Below are 21,347 nucleotides of genomic sequence, written 5' to 3' on the forward strand. Positions count from 1 at the left end.
TTTTCTGTGTAGTCCTGGATGTCCTTGAACTCATCTGCCTCTGCCTTCAGACGGTTGGACTTAAAGGCGTGTGCCACCACCGCCCAGCTAAGTGATTTTTACCCTGGTTTTTATCTGAACTGAAGATACTCCTTATGTACTGAGCTTGCATGCCTGGATTGACTGATGTTCATGCTCACTGGACTTGTCACAGCCATGGCAGTGTGTCTCTCACCTAGGAGAGCTTCCTCGTCACTTGTGCCTCTCCTACCTTACTTCCCCTAGACCTTGGCATCCTCTTTGTGTCATTCCAAATGAGTGTTCATGTTTTAAGGCTGTGGATAGGTAGTGTCATAGAGTGTGTGCTCCTTTTTTGACAGGGTTCTTTGGCTTGGGATGGCTACTTTTGAGCTTTACCCTTGATGCTGTGCGAATCTGTGCCTGACTCTGTCTTTGTGCCAAGTAGCAACCACTGTGTCATATGCCGCCATTCATCCTGTTGCCTGCTGATAGACCTTTGTGTCATTTCCAGATTTTAGCTCTTGCTTTTTTGGCCTGTCTAGCTGGTGGGTCCAGGCTTAGGGACGAGAGTGATGGCTTCCTGTTAGGACTGCAACCTCTACCTTTTAGACCAAGAGCAGGAAAACAGTGTATTGCCTGTTGAATTGGTGATAAGATTCTTCTCAGTAATTTCTCATTTCTTAACATCTATCTTGTTCCCTGTGGTAATGTATCTGGGTTTGCATCAGTCGGACATTGTATTGCTGTGACAGAGTGCCTGCTGTGAGCAGCTTGAAGGGGAAAGGTTTATTAAGGCTAATGGCTGCAGAGGTTCAGCCTGTGGTGGCCTGGCCCTGTGCTCATAAGTAGAACAACATGGTAGAAGTGTGCACAGAACCTTTGGGTGGACAGGAAACAGGGAGCGAGGGACAGGAGACCAGCAAGCCTCTACATCCTCTCTTCTTGCCTCCTTGCTTTCTTCCAGGAGGCTCTACTTCCTGTCATCCCCTCCCACCCCCTCCCTTGAACCTCACCAAATAGCACTGCCACCCAGAGGCCAAGCATTCAATCCATGGGCCAATGGGAGAATTTCACACCCAAACCATAATGGAGTTCAATATTCACAAATTCCATGAGTAAATAAAACATTGAGACGCTGGGAACCATGGGATACCTAAGGATAAGGGTATAGCTCTTTAAAGGAATAGAGGGGCATGGCTTTCACAGTTCTTGGCAAACTGAGGCTTGGTGGAACTTAGACACAGGCCAGAAAGCTCACCTAGACACAGCTGGTGGCCCCTGGGAACTATAGGAGGGGCCTGGTGACAGGGGGCTGCTGAGAGCTGGGTCCAGGTCACTGCAGAGATTGGTTGTGGCGTATGATGATATCCACAGAACCACTGTGTGGGGACACTGACTGACCTCGGTATTGCAGGACCAGACAGGTTACGGTTGAACCGAAGGTGCCGACTAAGTGTTTCACTTCCCATGCTGCCTCAAGCCTTCTAAGTCCTCGTGTGACCTACCTTAGGGGTGTTGGAATGTGGTGGCCGGCTCATCAGTAGGCCTTTTCCGAGGGCGGGGTGAGGCTGGCCAAGGTGAGAGCCACTGGATGTCCGGGAAGGGTGCACACACCTGCAAGGCAATCCAACACTTGCTAAGTAAGGGCTTGCCCTCCTCCTTGCTGTAACTCTTCATATCCCATTCCTGGTGACTCTTAGACTGTCTCTTATTTTAACTCCATAGGGCAAGCATGCAGGGGAAAAATGACCAATATGCCTATGAGATGAAAATATTAATACTGATCCCTGCTCTCCAGCCATTGTTTAGTTACCTGAAAACCACAGAAACTTAGCTTTGGATACACAGGGGACGAAGCTGGCATTTCAGCAATAGTGTCTCCAAATACATTTGGGCCCAAAGCTCTGCCATCTGAGGAACACATTCCAGTGTCCACATGTCTTGTAAAAAAATATTAGTGCAAAGATGAGAAAAGACCCACTCGTGGAATTTAGCGACACCAGACCTGTTTATGTAATGGGCAGCACATAGTTTGAAGGGAGAGTCGGACAGCTGGCCTGGCATACATGTACAAAAACAAAAAGACCAAACCAAAACAAAACAAAAAAACCAAAAACAACAACGACTAAACCCAAAGACCCATTGTTGCTCTCCAGAACATTTGTGTCTCCTCCTTTGCTGAGGACAACACAGCTAGAAACAGTTTGTTGAACATTCAGCCATCATTTTTTATTTTTTTATTTTTGCGAAGGGATGGTGTACCTTAGCTTTTCGATGGTGGTTTCCTTATGTGTGAACAGCAGCCGCATCAACGTCTCCCTTTTGAGATACACCACAAATCCAGCGGTGAGCAGACACAGGACACTCACCAGGATTCCTACAGTCAAGCCCTGGTTATCTGAAACAAAACACATTTGGCTTAGGGGAGGAGGCCGGTCCAATAAAATATGGGAGACATCGCACTGTGACATTTATGGCAGAGTGAGCTCTAAAGGAACAAACAGAACCAGAGCACGTAAATCCCTGAACGGCGTCCTAATAAATTAGTTTCTCTTCAAAGGTCGTGTTTGAGCTCTGTTCTATGCCGCCATTATTCATCTGTGACAACTTTGGAACTTGCTAATGCAGGGACGTGGTCTGGTAGGTGGGACCCTGCCTGGACCACACAGAGTCTACTAGGCAAAACCACAGCAGAGTGAACTGTGGAGCCACACAAAGTACCAGGGGACCATCTTACCAGGACCAGGGGCTCCCCAAAAGTCATCTTAGACCCCTCTCCACATATCCTTGATTTAGGCTCTTGTCACAGCAGTTTGAGTTTACTTTTCTCTTTCATTCATTTACTTGTTTTTGAGTGAGACTTCATTTTGGGGCATCTCAAATTAGAGAGTGAAAAAGGAAAACAAATTTTCAGCATAAATGAAGTAACCCCCGGGTTTGGTTTCAGTCTTTTAGAGAGGGACTTTGTGGGCAAGCTCCTTGGTGTTGGAACAATGCTGTGCTAATTGTCTATGAAAATTGTAGCGTGTATGGCTAGCATGCAGGAAGCTCTTGTTTTATCCCCAGGCAGAATGCTACAAGCCAGATGTGTTGATGCTCACACCTATGACCCCAGAACTTGAGAGGTGGAGGCAGGAGGATGAGAAGTTCAAGGCTATCCTTGGCTGCATAGCAGATTTGAACTTAGTACGAGATTTCTTTTTTTAAAGTATTTGTTTTTCCTCTTGTGATTTGATGCCTTTTTATTTAGCACACATAGGAAGGAGGGAGTTTTAACCCATCAGGTTGGCTTCCAACCACAGCGATAGATAGAGATGATCTGGGAGGTGCTAGGAATCACGGGGGGTGGGGGCAGGGCTTCTTTGGGATTTCATCAGAATCATGAAGTCCTGGAGAACAGGGACCCCTCAACTAGCCTGTTGGGGAGCCAGGGTCACCCTCTCCCTGCCTCCTTTCACCACTCAGCTGCTGTTGATCCACGTAGCCCTCACTCTGGGCACAATGTCTCTCTGCTTTCTGTCTCTACACTCTGCCCTCAACTGGATTGTCCTATGGAGACGACCATGACAGTCTTCCTGGAAGAGCATCGTTGCTGGTCTCCTTTCAAGCTTGTAGTAGCAGCCTGGGGCTTCAGCTAGAGTTCTGTTGCCTCATGACAAATCTAAGTAAAAAGTGACGAGCAGTTTTCAGTTCCTGAGATCAACCTTTAAGTCTTAAACTGGCCTGTATAGCCAATCAAAGTTCTGCTAGGACCTAAATGGCACCTGGACACCTCAGGGTTGCCTGTTGCCAGGAGTGGCTGTACCACTGCCAGCGCCCCAGGCAGCATCATGACTATACTCCCCAATCAGAATCATGAAGTCCTGGATAACAGGGACCCCTCGACTAGCCTGTCTACCTACCAGGACTGTTCAGGTTAAGCCGCATATACTAGTTTGCCCAACAGCCCTGCAAGCGGCCCTTAGTGACTGTCACCCTGTCCTTCCCCACCCTGACTCCAGGCCTTGGCACAGGTAGTTCTCTGCCTTTCTCTTCTCTGTGTGTGGTGTGTGTCTACATATGCATGCGGAAGCAAGAGGTTGGCATCAGGAATCTTCCTCTATTGCTTTGCACCTGATTGTGGAGACTGAGTCTCTCACTGAACTTAGAGTCCGCTGATTTGGCTAGACTGGCTAGCCAGCTAGCCCCCAGGACTCATCTTATCTCTGCTTCCTCAGTTCTGGGATTACAAACATGAACCACCATGCTTAACTTAGCTGTCATACCTCTTACATGTCATGTTCTGTTTTTCTTCGTTTTGTTTTAGAGACAGGGTTTCTCTGTGTAGCCTTGGCTCTCCTAGACTCGCTTTGTAGACAGGCTAGCCTCGAACTCACGGTGATCCGCCTGCCTCTGCCTCCCGAGTGCTGGGATTAAAGGTGTGTGCCACCATGCCTTGATGCATGTCATGTTCTTGCATGTTCATTTTTTTTTCTCTCTCTCTCCCTCTCTTTCTCCCTTCTCCCACCCCACTCCCGGGGTAACACTCCTCTGATCAAAGTTTTAAACTGTACTGGAGCATCAGCACACGAAAGCTATCTGTTACAAAGTCCTTTGCTATGTCAGTAACATTCATACACATTTGGCAGTTCACCATGGACAATGCCTTAGCTAAGAAAAGTGTCAGAGGGAGAGAGAAAATGGCCTGACCAGGATCCACAGCCCGCAGCAGCTCGGCATCCAACGAGGTTTCACTCACCTGCTTGCCGGATGGGACCACTATCTGTGCTTCCTCCAAAGCCAAACTTGTCACAGAAAGGAGGGGCCCAGTGGGCCTCACAGTGGCAGTTCTTTCTGTTGTTACATACCTTTGGGGCAAAAGTAGATTTAAAAAAACTCATCCAGAGGGGACAGGGTTAAGACATGAAAGAGCAAGGGTACTCTACCAGATCCTCTCACCAATATATGTGGACTCATAAATGCAAAACCACGAGGATCAGTTGCAACAATTCCCCACCATGGAGTTGGCTAGAGCCTGAGGAGGGGAGAGCAGCACAACCTGCCTGCGGTCAGGAGCTGTTGTTGAGACCCAGCTCCCTTTCCTGGCCTCATTTCTTTTTTCAACCTGGGAAAGCTGTGGCACTGCCCTTCTTTGTGGTAAGGAGGGTCCCACTAAAGGGACCCAGAATCAGACCATTGTGGCATAGACCTTTCTCTTTCAGACAGGAGGCACAGGGAGGAACCCAACAGGCTGGGATGTGGAGGTAGGCCTATAGCTGGGACCCTCATTTTCTGATGTCCATGGAAGTTCACAGGGGTCTGCCAACATTTCTGTGAGTCCACTCTTATCCCCAAATGCCCACTCCTCTAGCCCCCTGTGGCACTTATCTGCCTCCTTGTCATCATAGGCAGAGACAGAATTCTTCCTCGTGAAGAAGATGGCGGGAGAGGGTGCCTTTGCCCTTGCTGTTCTTGGATAATGCACCCTGATGGGAGACCAAGTTCCCATGGAGTCTGTCCATCTCCTTGCCAAGGGTCACCCACAGTGGCTCTTTGGTTTGGATTCATTACTGATATATAACTCGACAAACGGGAGATGAACCACTTCATGTGGAGTGTGAAGACCAGATGCTCTTTCAGTTTTTGAGACAGGGTCTCAAGTATCCAAGGCTAGCCTTGAACTAGCTATGCAGTCAAGAGTGACCTTGAGTTTTCGGGTCTCCTTCCTCCACCTTCTGAGTGCTGAGAGATTATAGGTGTGTCCTACCGTGCCCACTTTCTTAGGTACTTGGGATCAAACTCAGAGCTTTGCACATGTGAGGCAAACACTCTGCTGACAGAGCTACATCCTAGCTGCAGGAGCGTGGGTTTGTTTTATGAAAAGTAGGCTAAGCTTTGGGAACACTGGGTAAAGGCCCATCTGACATATTAGAGAGGGGCAGGACAGTGTTAGGATGCCTGGGGAGAGCTGTCTAGATAAAAGATGGTTGTCTGGTGCTTATGCTCCCCTTCCACTTAAACACTGTAAATCACAGATGAAGAATTTCTGGATGGTTTGTGGTATGGGAGTCAGCGGAACCAGTGAACTAATCTGAGGGCCCTGCGTGAAAACACAGGGGCCACATATATGTCTGACTACTGGAAGGCAAACAAGTCATTGCAGTCTGTCTTGCCTGAGGTGGCTTCCTGCTCTAACTGGCTTCTGAGAAGAGTCCAATGACATGTCCAGTGAACAAAGCCTTTGAGAAGCAGGGGTACACTTTCTAGGACCTTCCTGCCTATTAGGACTCTGTCTTTTGTGATCACTGGCTATAGATCTTTTTTCTAATGGTTATAAAGGATGGACTAACCCAGCTCTTTTGTTTTAGCAATGAGGCCAAGACTCATGAGGCTGGAATGGTGTGTCCACACAATAATATTGGCTGGTCAAGAGCAAGTGGGTCAGACAGCTCTCTGGTGTCTATGGTACGTCCTGCATACGTGGCAAAGGTACTGTTGTTGGCAAACCAACCATGAGGCTTACATCTTGCCTGGAGTGGTCTTAGCTTGAGGTGGGAAATTTCAGTCTAGGCTCCCTAATTGCAAGTATTGATGCTGAGCCTGAGTTCATCATAGAGGGATTAGGGCCAAGCTCCTGGTTACCAAAATGTCTTATATTGCAGTAAAATACCACAGGAAAAAAACTTACAGTGGAAAGGGTTTCTTTTGGCTCATTGTTCCAAGTCCATCTTGGTACAGAAGTCATGGTGATAGTAGCTTGAAATGGGTGGTCACATCACATTTACAGTCAAGAATTTGAGACTCACGATGCTGTGCACAGTCACTTTTTCCTTTTTATACAGTCCAGGATCCCATCCCAGGAAATGATGCCACCCATAGTGGGCATGCCTTTCCACCTCAGTTACCTAGTTAAGATAATCTACCACAGCATGCCAGAGCGCCATCTTCCAGGAGACTCTAGATCTCACACGGTTGACAACTGACATTAACTACCGCACTATGTCATAGCTGGCTGTTCTGGAAAGTACAGGCCTTGGTTTGCCAACATGTACAAAAGACCTGTAGATACCAGAAAGAGAGGTCTCTGGCCCTTTCACTGGGCCAGCAAGGTTATTGTGGACACATCCTCAGTACCACATTGGCCTTAGCCCCATCACCAAAACAAAAGGCCCTGGCTAGTTCATCTATTGTCATTAGAAAGAAACCTATAGTCCAAGCCGGGCATGGTGGCACATACCCATAATCCCAGTACTAGGGGAGGCAGAAGCATGTGGATCTCTGTGAGTTCAAGGCCAGCCTGGTCTACAAAGTGAGTCTAGGACAGCTAAGGCTACACAGAGAAACCTTGCCTTGAAAATAATAATAATAATAATAATAATAATAATAATAATAATAATAATAATAATAATAATATAATAAAATCTTTATTTCAATGAAGACATGAAAAGAGTTTGATAGAGCCAGCTGTACACAACATCAACACGCCTGTCTGAGGAAGCCTGGAAACCTATCATGACTACAGCATGGTGGTGATTTTGCAAAGACCTCTGTAATCCCTAGAAGTACAATTTAGAGCACGGTTTCTGTAGAAAAAGCCTTCAGGAGAGCAAATGAGCCACTGGCACAGCTAATCAAGATGAATGTAATCCCATTGGAAAAAAAATGAACTGCATCAGGAAAAATAAGTTACATTTTGAACAATTAGAGTCCTTTTCTTCCCTAAAGCTTCTCTGAACTCAGGCACATGGGGCAGACAAAACCCACGGCAAGGGCGTTCAAGAACATGGGGTTGGTAGATCTGATGTCCTCATTTTCATCCTCTTGCCAGCATCTTGGTTGAGATGCATTTGGGCTGTTGGAGCGACAGGGATGGCCCTGCTTGAAATGCTAATATGAGCCCTTCATGAAGCAAGGTTAGCTTCAAAATTACTTTGAAGATGACAAAATTCTTTCTTTATATCACAGAATGTTAATTCAAAAGATAATTACCTCTCAATCTGATTTTCTTTGTTAGATGAAAGTGACATTTCTCCTGCTATGTAAAGGTCAGAGACAGTTAACTCCTCGGGAAGAAAATGTTGAAAAGACAGTCACTGGTTCCTGTAGTTTTAAACAGCTGTGGCTAGCAGGGGCTGGAGAGATGGCTCAGCGGTTAAGAGCACTTGATGCTCTTGCAGAGGTCCTGGGTTTGTTTCTAAGCTTCTATAATCATCTCTTAACTCAAGTTTCAGGGAATCAGACCCTCTCTCTGGCCTCTGTGAGCAGCAGGCACACTAACATGCATGCAGGCAAACATTCATGCACATAGAATAAATACATAAAAAAAAAAAAAAACCGATTAGTTGGGTGTGGGCTGGCTGAGTGACGGTGACGAATCTCACTTACCCCTCGGCCGTGGCACTGCACCGCACACTTGTGAACTCCAAAGACGCTGATGTTCTGACACCGGCGATTGAGGCAGATCTGTAGGAGACACACAGCACATGCCTCAGCACGTCTGCTCCCTCCCTCACACAGACACATGAAAGGGAGAGAGCAGGAGGCTTGAGAAGTGGCTCGGTTGGTAAAGTATTTGCTGTGCAAACCTAAGGACCCGAGTTCAATCCCCAGAGCCATGTAAAAAAACAAAAACCAAAGACTCCCAAGTGTGATGGTGTGTGCTTGTGGAGAAAGGGGGATCTTTGGAGCTTGCTGGGCAGCCATCCTGACCTAGTAGTTGAACCCTGGGTTCCAGTGAGAGACCCTGACTTAAAAACACGAGGTAGATGTCACTGGACAAATGATACCAGAAATTGACCTCTGGCTTCCACACATCACAAATGTGTACATATACTTGCACACGCTCCAGACACAGATGTGAAAGAGAAAGCAAGGAAATCTTGGAGAAGGCTCTCGTTTTTGTGCGCACGGATGGAGTGTAATAACTTACATTGTTTCCCTTAGACACTACTGGTGTCTGACTGTACACATTGTCCAATGTGAACAGTATTGAGTTCTTCTTTATTTAATGACATTTAAGATGGTTTTAGTGGAGATGAGAAATTGTACCTGATTTTCTCCTAAGTTTTGTTTAGGGCTTTGGGTCACTGGTGACACAAAGCATCCATAGGAATATTCCCTGCTTATCCAGCCGCTGTGGACCTTAGCTAGTTAGAAGTGGTTACCTCTGAGCACTACTCAGAACTTTTCTCTCTTGCAGCTTTACACATTGGTGGAGAGTAAGAAAGAAGAGCCCAAGGTTTAGACTACAGACACTTTATTCATCATGTAGAAGAACCTTCCTGTGGGCAAGTGGCCATCTCACCTTAACAGTTCACAGAGAGCAGGGTGAGTGCCCTTAAGAAAAAAGTCAATGGTAGGGTTCAGTGGAGGAGGAGCCTGGTATGGATCAGTTGATGAAGAAGCCCCAGGAGGTGGGAGAAGATGCTGTCAGTTGAGGGCTTGCCCTGTAACCAGGAGGGCTTGAGTCAGAGCCCCAGAACCCACATAAACTTTGGGGTATGGTGGTGTGTGTTTGTGACCCTACAGCCAGGGAAGTGTGAACAGGAAGACCCTTGGGGGCTGTCTAGCCAGTCTGGCCTACTTGGCAAGTTCCAGGCAGCTGAGAGACTGTCTCAGGGGGAGAAAAATGTAGATAGCTCAGGAGGACCCACACCCCAAAGGCTGTCCTCTGGTCTTCACATACATGTGCACACATATGTATCCTCACACACATGAACACACATCTATTCACATGCAAGGAAAAAGAAGCTTCAAGGAGGGCACTGAACATTGGACTCTGTTGGGAGTGCCCTGTGTAGTTAGTCTTGGTCCCATTGGCAACGTCCAGGACTGCTTCACAAGCAGCGGCATCCTTGGGACTCCAGCTTTGAATACAGCAGCCTGGCTTCTTAGATCATAGTTTACAAAATGTGTTAGAATGTCAAGACCTGAACAGAAAGAAGCCTATGTGCTTGGGGGTTCAGAAGAATGTGAAATCTCCCTCAAAGGAAGTGTCCTGGGTTGGAGAGATGGTGACTCAGCATCTCTTCCTATTCTTCCAGAGAACCCAGATTTGATTCCCAGCACCCATGTGGTGGTTTATAACTGTCCTGGGTGACTTCTTCTGGCTTCTGTGGGCACTATGTGATGGTGCATAGACATAAACATAGCAAAAACATTCATACACATAAAAAAGAAAGGTACTTTTAAAAATATAGAAAGAATGTCTGTGGCTCAGGATATGTGGGGACAAGTGATGAGGGCATTTCTGCCTTCAGGATTCTGTGAGCAAAACTGTGGGTTCTGTCTTCTCTTCACCATGACCTCTGAGAATGGCTTCATGATCATGGGGAAAATTAGTCTTAAAAAATTGAGATGATTTATCATTTTTCTTGAAACATTTAATTAATTTGCTATCATTTAATCTGAAGGGAAATTTGATGAAAAGACAAACAAAAGCAAAGCAGAGACTGAAGCAGGAGCTCAGTCTACAGAGTGCGTGCTGTGTAAGCATAAGGTCCTGTCTCAAAAAAAAAAAAAAAAAAAAAAAAAAAAAAAAAAAAAAGAAAAGAAAGAAAGAAAGAAAACCATGCCTGAGGAATGTAGTTAAGATTGTCCATGGGCAGTCTCCACAGTTGAGTGGAGAGTGGAGAGTGGGGACTGACTTTGGGTGCACCATATTTGACCATGTCCCCTTGATGGGGAGGCCTGGTGGCACTCAGAGGAAGGATAACAGGCTACCAAGAAGAGACTTGATACCCTATGAGCATATACAGGGGGAGGAGGTCCCCTCAGTCACAGTCATAGGGGAGGGGAGTAGGGGGAAAATGGGAGGGAGGGAGGAATGGGAGGATACAAGGGATGGGATAACAATTGAGATGTAATATGAATGAATTAATTAAAAAATGATATTAAAAAAAGATTGCCCATGGGGCTCAGGTACACACACACACACACACACACACACACACACACACACACACACACACGAAAACATGCACTACATATGCACATGCTCATACATGGGCATACAAACTATACACAAGCATACACACACATACACAGACACCACACATGCACACACTCATACATGTGCATACAAATTATACATTAGCCTACACACACACACATGCACACATGCACATACACCCACTTGTACACACACCTGCACACATAGACAGACATAAGCCAGTGTGGCAGAACACAAAAATCCTAGTTTCTTCTTTTAAAAATTTTGAACTTGCTTTCACTGTCAATCCATCTCAACCTTCCTCTTCCTCGGTCTCCCAAAGGACGCCCCTCTGTCTCTCAGCTGATCCCCTCCCTTCTCTGCTCCTGTTTTCGCTACAGAGTCTCTGAAGATGCACCAACTTCCTATTTTACCCAGGTGACGAGCCCAAAAGAGCTCTGGCACTTTCTAGAAGCAAGATGCTCCACTGTGGTGTTTCTTTCTGAAGTTATTTCCTGGCAGACAGCCCTCCTAATCCCAGAGCGAAGAAATACCTTACCCTAAAGGGAGAAAACAACCACAAGTCCCCACATCTGCATCTCTGTGGTCAGACTGGTTTTGTTTACTGACTTTTCTCCTAGGTACAAAGAGTTAGATTCCAGAGAGCATTTTCTGAGCAGTTTTATGAAAATCAGCCGACCTCACCCCCAGTTCCTAAGCAGGCTCTTCCTGTGGGCTATGATCCAGACTTAACGTTAGGATGCAAGTGAGAACTGGGGTTCTTACTTTTCCTTCTGCACACTTTGTTCCTGCGAGCACAAGCCCTGGGTCTGGCATGTCATCGCCTAAGTACACATGGGTCCCTCGGCACAGAATCCGACCTCCTTCCTGCTGTGGGATATTTGTTTCTATGGACACGGCATTGGTACCAATGACCGGTCGGCTGGCACCACCTTGACACTGGATTTTTCCACACTTGGCGTCTCTGGAAGGGTAAGAATAGACAAGCTCAGAAGAGGGGCAGTGTAGAGCAGCCTCCGCCATAGGAGTGGGCTCAGTGGTGCTGTGGCAGGGCTTATACGGCCTCATACCTCATTTCACATTTGACGAAGGCACTCTTGGAGTCTTTGCCACAGTTGCCATAAGGATCTCCTGCAGAATTGACTCTCTCAAAGCAGATGCCAGGAGCCGGTTTAGCACCTGGAACAGAAACACAATGACACCTTCTCCATCACTGCTTCGGAGTTTCTCCAAACAGCGTTGGGCTTCGGGGGCGGCAGGGGCGGGGGGACGGGGGTTTAAGGGAAGGGGTGTTCCATGTTTAGAGCCACACAGTCCCCCCTGGTTCAGGAGTGGGCTGGTGCAAACCTGAAGGATCTACAGCTGGCATTCTCTCCTGGCTCAGCTCAAAGAAAGCCCACTCATTTTTCTGTGTTGTAGGCTTAGATGTGGGACCAAGGCATGTGCAGACTCTCAAGAGATTAGGCCCGACTGTGCAATTGGATCTGGTCAGGAGTAGGGAGGGGTTGGCTGGCTGGCTGGCTGGCTGGCTGCAGACAGGGGAAGCTACTCTATGTAACAACATCCCACACAGTTCCGGTGAGAAAAGGCAAACCAGGCAGGCTCCAAGGAGTAGTGATGAGTAGTGTGTGTGTAGATTGTTCTCACAGGCCATAGCTTTGTAAGACCCAATGGTCACTGTGCAGAGCAGAATTTTCCTGGCAGACGGGGGTCGGGTAGGGGAGGATCCATCGATGCTAGAAAACCCAGGAAGTGGCTGTTTAAAAAAAAAAAAAAAAGACGTATCTCCTAGCCAGGAAGAGAAAAACACATGATTGAGGCCTGCAGGGCCAAAGCATCGGAGGGCTCTTATATGTCAGTCATAAGGGCATCTGTTGGTAACAGAGAGGAAAGTCAGGAGAACAGAGCAGATCAAACCATGCCTGGCCACATGGCATCTGCCTGCCTTCCCTTCCACACCAGATTCTGCTCTGGACATTTCCTTTCACAGCATTTTCAATGGCTAGGGGGTGACTTCCCAAAGTCCAGACCTTCTCTATGTCCTTCTCTGCTCCCAACTCCAGGGAGTCTCTGCTGGCCTTCCAAGGTGACAATGCGATCTAGATTGCAATCAGGCTTGGTCCACAGCCAGGGCTCCTGTCCTCCTCCTCTGTGAGACCCATTGTTATTTAACTTGGGCTGGTCCCTTATCAGCTGCTCACAGAAATGGCCACGCCACTCAATAGCAAAAGCAAACACAACTCACTGATGCCACCCTCTTTCCTGTGCCTGGCCTTGACCTCTGTATTAGCCACCCCATGCCAGAACTTCTGCTTCCTCTGTTTGTTTTGAGGCGGGGTCTCACTGTGGAGGTCTTGATGTCCTAGAACTCACTATGTAGACCAGGTTACCCTAGAACTCACAGAGATCCACCTGCCTCCACCTCACAAACGGCTGGGATTAAAAGCTTGCACCGCCACACCTGGTACTTCCCTTTTCTTTACTCCTGGTAAGCATGCTAGACAGGCCTCCTGAAGCTCACTGCTAAGGTGCACCAGCCCAAACCAAAGCTAATGTTCTGTTGCAGCAAAGGCCAAGAACCCAGGCTCTGCAGCATCAGCTTCCTTTTCTACCATGGACTTAATCTTCCTCACTTGGTTCCGTGTCTACTGACCCTTACCTAACGGATAGCTTGCTTGAATATGGTGCCAGCTGCTTCGTGCTTCCCTCTTAGTGACCACGTGGGTAGCACCCTCACAGTCTCTGTGCATGTCCAGAGGGATTTCCCCTCCAACTGGACAGGCGCTAGATAGTTTAAAACCTTTTGGTTGACTCTTCTTATCCCACGAGAGAGAGAAGAAAAAAGTCCCCCAAAGATGAGCTTCAGAGAGAGGCTGATGGCTGGGTTGATGAAGTGCTTTGCAGGACCTACGTTCAGATCTCCAGCATCCCTGCACAAAGCCAGGCCCAGCAGCTTGTGCCTGTAATCTCAGTGCTGGGGAGGCTTCCTACAGCCCGCTGCCCACTCAGTCTAGCTGAGCCGGTGAACTCCGGGCTTCGGAAGAGTCTGTCTTAAAAAATAAAGATTGGGGATGACATTGGATATCTTGCTTACATACACGAACATGCAACCCCCCCCGCCACGCCCTCTAAATGACTTGTTAAAGAGATGTCAGTTTCCGAAGTAACCTTGAATAACATGGCGTTCTGAGGTTAATTGTGTCTCTTCCAGGAAGTGATGAGGGTGCAGGAGACACTATATTACAGTTTGCTCTTGCCACATGCACCATCCAGAGCATATGTCTCTGTCAGTGAGCATAGCATGTGATGAGGCAAAGGAAACTGACATGTGGGTGGAAGCCAGGCGTGACTTCCTCTACTAGTGTAAACAGGGAGGCAGGGTAGAGCCTTCTGCTTGTGGCACTCGCCAGGTCTATGCCACAACCCTGCACCTTTCTGTATTCCTGTCTATGGAGAGCATGATGGGATGGACGTTTTACCTTCTCCATTCCTCAGCAGCAGGGACTGGCAATTCCCATCACTACCCGGAAGCTGCTCTTTTAACTGGATGGTGGGGGTGGGGCAGGAAGGCAGGGAGGAGATGAACAGAGCTCTGTGTGAAATGCTGGTCCTTATCCAATTGCCTCATGCTTTCTACTGCAGAGTCTCTGGGGGGTGTGAGGAGATACCTCTTACAAGGAAGAGTAAAGCTGAAGAGTAAGTCGAATCAAACTTGTTATGATGCAGATAGTTGAAACAGTCCAATTCTCGTGCCTCCTCTGGCTACCTCCAGCCTCAGGCTACAGGATGACGCCATGCAGGGTCCTGGGCTGCTTTCTGGGGCCAATCTGCTCCCAGCTAGACCTCATGGGCACTTCTTTGTCCTGCTCCCTCCAGCAAAGCTCATGAGCCACAGCCTTCTGTGCAATAGCTCCCTTATATAGGAGTGCAGCTCTGAGGGGTTTCCCTCGATGGTCTGAAGCAACATCTGCTCTACTAACGACGTGTTGCAGTGTAAAAGGTGTGAGACTGTTTGATGGTTGTACCTAGTATTTCTACTACACTCCTGCTTCCAGGAGTAGTGTGTTTTCCTTATAGAAAGTTTGTGGTCTGGTAAAACTGATTTTCCAATGCAATGCCAGAGGAATGGACATTAAGTTTCCTTCCTGGCCAGAGCAGTCTATCTCACACAGCATCAATGCTGGGTACATAGTCTAAATCAATCTATGTTTTATGAATCTGGGGCTATTGAGTCCCTTGGGACCTTCTTCTGTTTCTCCCACCCCATGGAGATTGGGCATGGTCTTTGCTTCTTTTCCTCTTTCTCTCATGAATCTCCCTTGTATTTATCATGCTTTTTCTTTCCCTACTGACTACAAATAGCAGGATAGTCATGAAGAAATGAGCATAAGGCCACTGGGCCAGCCTCCGTCTCCAGCATTCCCAGAAGTCAGCACTTGTGCTCTGCATATGAAGCACCTGGGGTCTGTGGGTGCAGCACCCCAGTGTTCTGTTCTGCACCTGTGGATTTTCACTTGTCCCCTGGCATCAAATAAAATGCCTCTGTGCCAGCCTGTGTAAGTCTCACAGAGACAGAGACTTTGCTTTGGGAAAAGATAAATTGCTGTTCTCTCAGAGATGGAGTTCAAGTCTGAGAATTCAAGGGCAGGGGGTTTGTAAATAGAATGCCATCTAAAGGACCTACCATCAAAGGAAAGGTACAAAAAGGAAATCAAGTCACAGATGGCCTTCGGAGCAGACCCTCTCAGGCTCTCACTGAATCCATCAGGACAGTGACGTGCTAGTGTTCTGTGTGCCTATTCTCTGTCAGCTACCATCTGGTGTTTATCTTTGAGGCAGAATAGTCAAGAATTTGAGAATTGTAGGTCTTGCCTGTCCACTTGCAAGATACTGCAAAGGCAAGATGTGGAACCTGAGTTGTTGCACTTAAAAATTCTGGGCTGTATGTCCTCAGGAAGGTGAGAGATTGCACATCTGTCTCTTGGACAGAACGGCAACAGTTTTCTTATCGCTCCAGTGCTACGTCAATTAAAGCCTTTGAGTTCTTAATAACGGAACACTCAGTGCTTGGCCACTAGCAGGAGATAAAACAGCCTTTCGAGGGAGTCTTGACACTGCTCTGCATTTTAATCACCAGCCTTGGCTTCCAGTGCTGTGGCTTACACTTGCAACTGAGCCTGGAAGTTCTCAATGTCAGGGTGTCCTTTGAAAAGGAAATGAAGATGGTGGCATCTTGAATAAAGCCCCAGGTTTACTCTTTGTGATCCTCTCCTTGCCGTGACCCTCCTCTGCAAAGACATTGCTCTAGTTCTGGCCAGTCAGTGTTCCCCCATCCCTCTATGTCAATTCCTTGTCACTTAAACCCACAGCACAGGCATTGCCTTTCTGTTCTCTCCAAGCTGGCCTTCGCCTGTATCTATCAGGAAATGACGTTCAAATGAATAAAACCTATCGTTTCCTTCTTGCACAATGGACAAGAGTCTCCTGATTCCTGGACAATTTCTGTCTTGGCAAAGTATCTTTCCTTCCCTCTGCAACTGTCAGTTATTGTAGGTACATGCAAGGTCCTGAGTGGATCTCAAGGAAACCACGCTCATTTAAACCAGCCTTGCAAATAAAAACTGAATATTTACCAGCTCATAAAACTTATCTGGTCAGCTGACATGGCATAAATCAAATGACAGTAGATGATGGTGAGTGATAATATTGGTAACAACATGCTTGGGGACCTCTCCAAGGGAAACCGGTGACTTTTGGCAGGTGGGGATTATATAACATACCTACCAGGTTAATTGTCAAGTAATGTTCTCCATCACCAGGCCAAAGGCTCTGGCTAACAGCACTGCTGAAAGTAAATCTGCGGCCTGAAGAAAAATCCCAGCTGTATTTCATCTGAAGGAAAGGTCATGCCATGCCAACAGAAAATCTTCCTGAATGTTAAGACAACTGGGATCAGAAGCTCAATGCCTTTGACAGTGCTTATGTCTGGGATACCGAGGTGTCAACTCGTGAGATGTTGAGCTAGGGAGACAGCTCAGTAAGTAAAGTGTTTGGTGTGCAAGCACAAGGACCTAAGTTCAGATCTCTAGCACCCATGTAAAAAATCTGGCCTGGCAGATCCCAGCAATGGAAAGTAGAGACAGGAGGACCCCTCGAACTCACTGGCTGCTGGTCTAGCCAAATCAGTGTCCAGGTTCATGAGAGTCTTTGTTTCAGAAAAGAAAGTGGACAGTGGTTGAAGATGACACCTGATGACAATTTCTGGTCTCAACTTGTGAGTGTATGTGTGCATGTGTGCGTGCGTGCGCGCGCGCGCATACACACACACACACACACACACACACACACACACACACACACACAGAGTGAAATGTGGTAGAAAAAGAAAACTGCTCCAGCTAGCAGGAGGATCTTCAATAATATCAATAATAATAATTAGTTAAAAACAAGTAAATGAGCTGGGCATGGTGGTGTGTACCTATAATCCCAGCACTCAGGGGGCAGAGGCAGGCAGAGATCTCTATGAGTTCAAGGCTAGCCTGGTCTACAGATCAAGTCCATGACAGCCAAGGCTACATAGAGAAACCCTGTCTTGAAACAAAACAAAGCAAAACAACAACAACAACAACAACAAAAACCAAAAAAGAAAAACATAAAAAAACTCCAAAACAAAATAAAAACAAGCAAACAACAACTAAATGAACAAACCTCACAGAAGGTATTCTAAAACTTTGTCACACTGCACTTAGGAGTTGCAGGCACATGCTTTGAATTTTCTATGGCTTTATTTGTAGAGAGAGTTGGATGCAGAAGTATTTTATTGTAATCTAATGCTGGACTGAGAAAAGTCCATCTCAAAAAGGAAGGGCTTTATATCCGGTCAGCGTTGGGTAGCCAGCTCTAAAACATGAGTAACAGACATCCTGGATGTAACCAGAGAACTCAGTGTGACTCAACAACTTGGCCAGGTCACTGGGTGTGAATGGCACAGCCATCCAAGCAACGATTCAGGTTCTAGAGTTCTGAGTGACCCACTTCCCTGGAGGTCCTCAATGGCCCCTACATAACATGGTCCAGATCTGGGCTCTTTTCGCTGAGTAGGAGGAGGAGACACTGCAAACGTACCCTGGACAAAGGCTTTCCTCCTGAATCATGGAGAGTTCATTTGAATCAACCGCTACAGCACTAGAATGCTCAGCCCAGCACATCTGGCTGGCCAGGGCCCCAGCCCAGGAAGTCACCTCTGCCCCGGGACTATATTTATCCTGGGCAGGGTAAAGGCTTAGGGATAGTGGTGGGGAGGACGGGACACCGAAGGAGTCACATCCTGAGCGAAGCATGCAGGGACCATAGGAAGTGCATTCCACTGGCAAGAGCAGGCTCTTGAGTCAGCATCTTCCACCCAGCAGGACATCAACAAATATTTAACAAACGAGAGGATGAATGACAGACAAGGATCTCTGCTGCTGTCCAAGTCCCAGCTCTGTACAAACAGAACTGCCTGCATTTCCTGCCTTGGCTCTGCCACTCCTGTGTGTCCTGTACCCCATCCTGCAGGCTAGAAACACTACCTCTCCCAGATGGCTTCAGCAGGGCAGTTTCTCTCAGACCCCCTTCAACCTGGCTGCTGTCTACCCCCAATCCAAGCTGCCTCTCCTGTCCCCACCATATCTTGTTCATTGTCCTGTCCTCTCAGAAACATTTTTACAAACCCCTAAGACTTGAGCATCTCGTGAGAACATACTTACATTGCATTGGCTGAGTTTAGATTTACCAGGTACTGAGCACCAGGACTGGCCCTTCATGCATTCTACTACATAGAGTATGGGTTATATCAGATGATGTTACATGTATGGAACAGTGTGGTGGTCAAATAGGAGTGGCTCCCGTAGACTCATGTGTGTGCATGCTTGGCTCAGGAAGTGACATTAGGAGGTGTGGCCTAGTTGGAGGAAGTATGTCACTGTGGCCGTGGGTTTTGAGGTCCCCTATGCTCAAGCTACGCCTACTGTAGCACACAGTCTTCCATTGCTTGTGGATCAAGATGTAGAATTCTTGGTTCCTCCAGCACAATGTCGGCCTGCACAATGCCATGCTTCCCGCCATGATGGTAACAGACTTAACCTCTGAAAACGTAAGCCAGCCCCAAGTAAATGTTTTCCTTTGTAAGAGTTAGAGTGGTCATGGAGTCTCTTCATAGCAATAAAACCATAAGACATGGATACAAGAAACTAAACCCACTACACAGCTGAGCTAACAGAAGGCTCAGGGGGGTTTCTGAAGGTATATCCAGGGGTGGTTCAACACCAGGCCATCCTCCCCAGGGTGGACCCTGTCAGTGTGTTACCATACATGACAACAGGGGCTTGGAAGACAAGATGATGTTAGATCTTGAGGTGGGGAGATGCAAAGATGGAGACCCAGGCGGGCCTAATATAATCCTGTGAGTACTTACAAGGGATTCGGGAGGGGTAGAGTCAGAAGACTACAGAAGCAGAGGTCAGAGAAGACGGACAGACAGACCACAGCTGCACTGCTGGCCTTGGAGGAGGGACAGAGTCAAGAGCACAGGTGACCTCTGAAATCTGGAAAAGTCAGCAAGACAACACCCTCCCTGAGAATCTCTGGACGTGCCATGCCCTGCTAGCACCTGAGTCTGAGCATTCTGGTCTACAGAACTGTAAGCTGTGATTTGTCCTATCCCGGGCCACTAAGGCCATGGCCACAGGGAACTCAGAGTGTTGTCAATTGAAAAGCCAGGCAGCCCCCCAATATAGAGGGAAAGGGTCATGCTTATTGCAAGGGGTGGCAGGAGCTCTAAGAGGCAATGGCCACAGCTGTCCCCTCTCTGCTGAGGACATTCTTTTATGGTCTGGGTTGGGAAAGGTCTGCTGGGGGACACATTGAAACCCAGGGAGTCACTGCCTGAGGTGGCTCCTCAGACTTGGTTGCTCTGATCAGTGCTCCGTGCAAGGAACCACTCCCAATGATACCACCACACCAACAGCTCCACCGCACCAGTGTCCAGTTCTTCCCTGCCACCAGTGAGGAGGTGGGTGGGAGAGAGATGCTAGGGGTGGGTGGGGGCTCCTGGGGGATGTACCCTCCTCAGGAAGATGTGCAGGTTATAAAGCTGCCATGCTTCAGCTTCAACCACCTTGATGGGGACCATTCAAGGGACAGATGCTCTTGCTTTTGGGAAGTGTCTGTCAGCCAGGCTGGCTTCTGCATGTCTCGTTTGCACTCATCTCTGTCTCTATCCACAATTCCCACCCCCAGCCCACCCCATGCATATGCACGTGATGTTGATGTCAGTGTTAGCTGTCATCCTCTGTCACTTCTTTACCTTATTTTTGAGAAATGCTCTCTCACGTATAGGGACTTGGTGGCTGGGTAGGCTGGCTATAGCAAGCACCAGGGGCCCTCTGTCTCTATGACCCCAGTGCTAGAATTATAGTCTTGTGCCGCCATGCTGGCTTTTTACATAGATGTAGATAAAAATAGGTCAGGACTCAGGTCCTCATGTTGGCCTAGTCAGTACTTCAGTAACCGAGCCATCTCTTGGCCTCATCATTTCCAGTCTCTGTCTGTCTGTCTTTCTGTCTGCCTGTCTCCCTCTCCTTTTTTTATTTCCTCTTGATAAAAATCTGCTTTGGTCACCATGAGCGCTAGAAGAGTTACATAGCATAATGGCTCGAGGAACATTGTGCTGTTCCAGCTGAGCTCATTCTGGAGCTGGGGCCAGGTCTCATAGCACAGCTGGGTACTAAAAAGCCCGGGAGGGCTGGGCATGCTGGCCAAGGACAGTTCCCATAAAGGGAGCAGCAGAATAGCCACTGTAACTTTAGATGGGAGCTTCCTGCCTGCAGAAGAGCTGGGAGTGGAAGTACCAGTAGAGATGTCAGTGGCCCTGTCCTAATGTGACCTTGCTTGGCTCATCCATTCAGAGTCCTATGACCGTTTGATACATGTATAACGGGTATCTTTCTGGCACTTGTCTCTGTAACAGTGGTACCATGCCTTTGTCCTAAGGACCTCATGAGCATCAGGCGATAAGGCTAGCACTGAGCTTCTAAAGAGGAAGCACAAAGGGCTAGGAGTCTCAGAACTCTTTGCTCTACCTGACCAGGTACATCTACTGATGGGAGCCACTGTGTTCATCCCACACTCTGTTCTTCCTCAGAAAGCTTCAAGTGACAGGGGCATCATTGCTGGGCACCGAGAACTCTCCAGGCTTGGGCATTGTACCCATGTGGCAGTTAAAACCAGGCTTCTGTGTTTGGTCATCATTTTCTGCCCAGATTGACCACATTACGACAACCATGTGTGATGTGGACCTAGACCCTCTGCCCTCTGGAAACCAGAACCTTGCAGAAAGCCTCTGCTTTTCTCCACAGCTGGCTCTGCCCTATGTCTG

General features: G+C 47.7%; 1 protein-coding gene across 1 annotated transcript in view; it reads right to left on the reverse strand.

Moving 5' to 3' along the window:
- The window catches only part of Adam12 (ADAM metallopeptidase domain 12), a 328,346-nt gene that overhangs the window by 20,619 nt on the left and 286,380 nt on the right, over positions 1-21,347 (reverse strand). Inside the window, exons 15-20 of the mRNA XM_051145478.1 lie at positions 12,001-12,109; positions 11,696-11,894; positions 8,365-8,442; positions 4,739-4,847; positions 2,263-2,398; positions 1,506-1,614 (exon numbers count right to left, since the gene is read on the reverse strand). Coding sequence (XP_051001435.1) covers positions 1,506-1,614; positions 2,263-2,398; positions 4,739-4,847; positions 8,365-8,442; positions 11,696-11,894; positions 12,001-12,109 — 740 coding nt within the window. The remainder of the gene's footprint in view (positions 1-1,505; positions 1,615-2,262; positions 2,399-4,738; positions 4,848-8,364; positions 8,443-11,695; positions 11,895-12,000; positions 12,110-21,347) is intronic.

Source organism: Acomys russatus, chromosome 5, assembly GCF_903995435.1.
Source record: "Acomys russatus chromosome 5, mAcoRus1.1, whole genome shotgun sequence".
Classification (NCBI taxonomy): Eukaryota; Metazoa; Chordata; class Mammalia; order Rodentia; family Muridae; genus Acomys; species Acomys russatus.